Source organism: Hyaena hyaena, unplaced genomic scaffold (genome assembly GCF_003009895.1).
Source record: "Hyaena hyaena isolate Hyena2069 unplaced genomic scaffold, ASM300989v1 scaffold_283, whole genome shotgun sequence".
Classification (NCBI taxonomy): Eukaryota; Metazoa; Chordata; class Mammalia; order Carnivora; family Hyaenidae; genus Hyaena; species Hyaena hyaena.
Window position 1 is genome coordinate 1,361,779 of NW_024080916.1, and position 6,000 is coordinate 1,367,778.

General features: G+C 33.3%; 1 protein-coding gene across 4 annotated transcripts in view; it reads left to right on the plus strand.

Moving 5' to 3' along the window:
* CALCRL (calcitonin receptor like receptor) overlaps positions 1-3,689 on the plus strand; it is a 103,513-nt gene extending 99,824 nt beyond the window's left edge. For all 4 annotated transcript variants that reach the window (XM_039246573.1, XM_039246576.1, XM_039246574.1 and 1 more), the window contains one exon: positions 575-3,689. In XM_039246573.1, the coding sequence (XP_039102504.1) occupies positions 575-790 (216 nt within the window). In that variant the 3' untranslated portion in view covers positions 791-3,689. The remainder of the gene's footprint in view (positions 1-574) is intronic.
* The last annotated feature ends 2,311 nt before the right edge of the window (positions 3,690-6,000 follow it).

Below are 6,000 nucleotides of genomic sequence, written 5' to 3' on the forward strand. Positions count from 1 at the left end.
GATAGTAAGCCTCAGGAGGACAAAAACCCTGATCTTTTTCCCCAGAATGTAGCACAATACCTAGCACGTGTTAATTACTCAATAAAAACTAGTTGCTGCTGCTATGAATGATGATGATGATGATGATTTATATTCCCTGTTTCCCTAACTTCTTTTTCTTTTAACTTTCTCTCTTTCTTTATACTCTTACTAATTACCTTCTCATTCTATCATTAAGATACTGATACAAAACTAAATGTAACGCATGCAATCTTACAAAAGTAGGTCTGGATTAACTATCTGTTTGATCATAATACATTCATATACAATATTAAAGCTTCAAAGATATGGCATGAAAAAAATATTGATGGAATCTAAACTAAAGAGTACTGCAACGAATTTCCTAAATGTAAATTTCCTAATGTTCCCAATTTAATTTTTTAGTTAAAAAATTAAAGCGCTATTATTCACTAATTAACATCAATACCTTTGTTTTTAAGTTTTACATAAATCGTTTTATTGTACTTTTAAATACAATATCTTTATTTCAGATAATGGATTGCTCTTGTCCTTTCTGTTTCTTTTTGATTGACAGGTTCAAGCAATTCTGAAAAGAAATTGGAATCAATATAAAATCCAATTTGGAAATGGCTTTTCCCATTCAGATGCTCTTCGCAGTGCTTCTTACACAGTGTCAACAATCAGTGATGGTACAGGGTACAGTCATGACTGTCCCAGTGAACACTTAAATGGAAAAAGCATACACGATATTGAAAATGTTGTCTTGAAACCAGAAAAGTTGTATGATTGATAATAGAGGGAGGACTGCTTAACTCTTTGTATCACTCCTAACTCAAGGACTTGGCTCCATGATTTTACAACCAGAAGACTTCAAGTATTAAATGAATATCTTGAATACCACAAAGAAAAGCCTCACATCAATTCAGCAGTATATTGTTAAATGTTTAACAGCTAGCCCTTTGAGAGGAAAAGACCCTTGATTTGTAATGTTTTTCTGGTTTCTGTGGTGTATTCCCACAAGGGCTGATTTCAGTCTACCAGTTTGACATCACTGAATGTGAAACTGGGAAAAGATGAGTACAGTCAACTCTTGTAGGCTGGTATGTGCCAGCTCTAGTACATCACTGCATGAATTCACATTTGAATAAGACTATAAAGTTCATGTACACATCGGGTGTGATTCTACTCTTGTTGGCTAAAGAGACCTAGTTGAGGCCTATAGACTTGGAGGGAAAATTAACTTTTCATCTTTTTGTTTTTAAAATCTTTGTCCCATATTCATTGGTGCAGTTGATTTTTTTTAACCAAGTAGGTTTTGTATATACCCTTGCTAATGGACTGAATAAAGAGGTAATTATTTCTGTTGGCTTACCCACTTCTCCCCAAGAAAAGCAGAAGCAGAGCAGGATAGCTATTGGCTGCTCCTTGGCTGATACATCACAGTTATATCCAATGTCATATCTGTTTTTGAGATTTGATGAATAATAGTATGTAGGACATGCAATCCTACTTTGGTGTCATCAGGGAGACATCTAGGTTGATATTACAAAATACCCTTGTCAGCTAATTTCCTATCTTCCTACACAAATGGGAGGGAATCAGTTTCCCTGTATCTGTAAATACAAACTTTGCCCCTTCCATTTCTACTGTGTAGACAAACTGGCAATTATTTTACATGAAGGAAATCAGTGAAGGATTTCTTGCTTTCTTGGAAGTTTGTAAAAATAATTGTGAAAAATAAACTTGTAAATACTCTGTTATGCTATTTTATAGTCTCAAATCAATTGTATACAACCTAGGTAAGTTTTAAAAAAAAACAAATACATAATGTAACAATGTATGCATGTTAATATCTGATACTGTGTCTGGGCTGATTTTATAATAAAATAGAGTCTGGAATTCTATATTTGGTAAATATTTTAAAGACAACCAGATGCCAGCATCAGAAGTTTGAGAACCAAGAGAACAGAAATAGCTATGATAAGATATAAAATATTTATTTTAAAAATCAAACCATTGTTTTATTATATTAGCTTCATTGATGCTTTCATACCTTAATAGGTATGTTTGACATATTTCTCCTTGTATTTTGACGATGAACCTGCATTCTAATCCAGAAACTTTAAAGGATTCCTATAGTAATAAATGCCAATCTGCCATTCTTATGGTTTTCACACCATTAAAAAAATTATTTTTCTGGCTCTTACTGCATAAACATATATGGCTTTGGATATGTTCCAGACTTTAAAAAAAAAAAAAAACTAGAGGAACAGAATATATATATACATATATATCATTTACAATGCTTTATTAGAGCTACTATGATAATATGATACTAGAAATCAGTGAAAGGCTTGAATACATCAGGGAAGAAGAATTGTCAAAACATTTAGGGAGTAATTAAATTAAGATGAAAGAAAGCCTTGTTAATGAATTAAAGTGACATTTAAATGGGATTCAGTTGTTCCCTTAATGTTATTTTCCACTGAAATTTCTGAAAAACAAAAATTCCTTCAATTAGTAAAATTCAATTTGAGGAGGACAAGTTACTGTGTGTGTGTTTTTCTAGTGTGTCAATTTGCTTAAAATGGATCAAACTAATGACTGAGTAATCACTGATTCTTTCTTAACTGTTGGTAGATTGTGAGTTCAGAAGTCACTTGTAATTGTCCAGGAAAGTTATCTAAATTAGTAAGAATTAACAGATTAAATGGTCTGGGAAATATATTTATAACTTATCTGTATACATGCAAAGATTTTGTTGCTTGTTTCTAAATTTATGAATTTTATAGCAAGCTGTCATAGGAAGGAATTCAGCTGTTCTGGACTTGCTACTGTCTAAATAATACAAAAATTCCTTTAAATTAATTCGCTTCTTAGCTGCTTATTATTCAAAGATTCACACTGTTCACATATTTTCACATTCTTCCAGATGAACTGTCAAATCCCAACCATAAATGACAGTAGAAAATTCTGTCAAATTCTCCATGAACATTATAGTACAATTTTACTGTCATTTTTCAGCGTTTTTTTGTTGTACTTTTATCATATTAAGTTTAGATCAGATTTCCTTTATGGCTCACAATCATCTAGTGCACAGTTTTTAGGTGAAGGTATCCAATAATTACTCAGTGTTAGTTCTGTATTATGAGTAATATTTTTAAATATTATACTTCCCTAAAGCTGACATGCTAACTAGGATCTCCTTTATATCTTATGAAGGAAAGATAAAGTCAATACTTTTTAAAATCAAATTTTTTGGGTAGCTAAACACTAATTTGGGGAATTTCTAACATTCATAATATAGATCAGCTATTTTTCTCTAAGTACTTGTGAACATCATATTTTAATTAAAAAATTCTAATTTGCCCTTTTTAACTTGGCAAAGTTATTTTCCGGTGCATTCATTCATTAAATATCCATTCTGGAATTTGATGTTTGCTCAAATGTAATGCAGTGTATATAGAATTAGTGGTAGATGTAGTGGTGTATTTATTGCTTAATAATTTTTTAAGTGTGAACTTCATTTTCTTTTGGTTTTAACCTGCTAACAGAAACCACTACTTCTTTTTTCTGTAAGTCATAAGCAAGATATTTTGATCAATTAAAATAAGTCATGTTATGTCTACTTAATGTATATCTCTATTTTTTGATTGTATGAAAATATTAAAGTTATGAGTTAAAGTTGATTTTCACTCTTGTGTACTGAAGTGTTGAATAATTCATACATATAACTGTTTACAGCAGTCAGTGGAATACTAGTAAAATCAATGGCTGTATCTCTTTTGCCCTCTTTAAAATCTACAATACACCAGTAAAACATCCCATAAACCAATTTTTAAAATGTTATGAATTTGAAAAAAATTATTAAATTTTTTTTAGAAAACTCTAAATAAATAACAGTCTAAATAAATACTCAAATTTCCTTCTAGGCTGAAAGAAGGGAAAGGATGCCCAGAAAGAGGAGAATATACAGGAATTTCTCTCCTCTTTCCATTATGTTCCATTGTGTACTTCTGTATTGAACAGAGGAAAGAGAAAGAAGCAAAATAGCTTTTTAATGATAATTTTAAAAGGGGGGGCATAATCATGACTCACAAATATAAACATGCAAACATGTCCAAGATTTTGTTTTGTTCTTTCATTACTGAAGGAACAAGATGTTACAACAATTCATGGAAGAATTCGAATGTCACACATATACAAGAACATAAGATGCTGAAATGAATTTATAGATTCTCTATTCTTATGACAATAATGCCACATTCTATTGAGTACTAATATGTATTTGTATAATCAATAATAATGTACATCACTATCAGCTTTCTGCAACTAACAAATCTGTAAAATAGCTCACAATAATGAAAGGTAGAGATAACCTAGAAGAACATACTAGAAAGCACTAGAAAAGACACTTCAATGACTCTAACAGATATCTTACCTATATAATGAGAAAGCAATAGGTAACACATGCAATAAGTACAATAAATATTTGTATGTATATATGAATATATATACATATATTTAAAGAGAGATGGCGGTGCCTGAGTGGCTCAGTCAGTTAAGCTTCTGACTCTTGATTTCAGTTCAGGTCATGATGTCACAGTATGTGGGACTGAGACCTAAGTCAGACTCTGTGCTGACAGTGTAGAGCCTGCTTGGGATTCTATCATCTTCTTTCTATGTTCTTCCTCTGCTCATGTGCACAGGTTCTTTCTCTCCCTCTCTCCCCCTCTCAAAATAAATAAACTAAAAAAAGGGGAGAGGTGATAACTACGGACACACCTTGAGTGCTATTCTAAGCAGTAGGAGAATTTGGAAAACTAACAACACACAAAGTAAATGTACACAGATCAATATTTCCCACATATACAAATAACCACCAAGTAGTAGCCCCAGTAGGGTAAAAAAGAGCAAATTTATAACAGCATCAAGAGAAGGTAAAATATATAGGAACTTAAATAAGAAATGAGTGAAATACATTTCAACACCATGAACAATCACAATAGAAGACATCAATCAGTTCATGGAAAAATACATGATGTTGTTGAAGAGGAAGATGACCATAAAAATGTCAATCTGCCCCTAAAAATACACTGTAAGTATATATGATCCAAATAAAAACAACGGTAGTTAATTATTTTGAGACCAAACATGATAATTCTGAATTTCATAAATAGTCATGAAAGCTCTAAACAAGGGGGAGAAGGAGATAAGCCCTGACATATTTTGTAGCCTAACAGTTAAAACAGTGGTAGTATCACATGATAAAAAGACAGAGGGGGCGCCTGGGTGGCTTAGTCGGTTAAGCGTCCGACTTTCGCTTAGGTCATGATCTCACGGTTCGTGGGTTCGAGCCCCGCGTCGGGCTCTGTACTGACTGCCAGCTCAGAGCCTGGAGCCTATTTCAGAGTCTGTATCTCCCTCTCTCTCTGACCCTCCCCTGCTCACGCTGTCTCTCTCTCTCTCTCTCTCAAAAAAAAAAAAAAAAAAAAAAAAACAGAGAAAAGTGGGGAGAAGTGTGTAGGCCACTTTTTTGGATACTTTGCAGTAGACAGAGCCAAAAATGATAATCCAAACAGAGAGTGACAGGGGCGTCTGGGTGGCTCAGTCGGTTGAGCGACCGACTTCGGCTCTGGTCATGATCTCGCGGTTTGTGGGTTTGAGCCCCGCATCGGGCTCTGTGCTGACAGCTAGCTCAGAGCCTGAAGCCTGTCTTTGGATTCTGTGTCTCCCTCTCTCTCTACCCCTCCCCAGCTCATGCTGTCTCTCTACCTCTCTCAAAAATAAATAAAACGTTAAAAAATTCATTAAAATAAAATAGGGAGTGACAGGACATTATTATCCAGAGAATCATTAATTCTTCCTTTCTTACTTTCTCTTCTTTAAAAACACGTCATCTCTAGAATACCAGATATAAGAAATGGGCTTCTTAACAAGTCACATAACTGGTATGGTTGCTGTCATGTCTTTAAAAAGACAAATGTGTTGAAATGATCA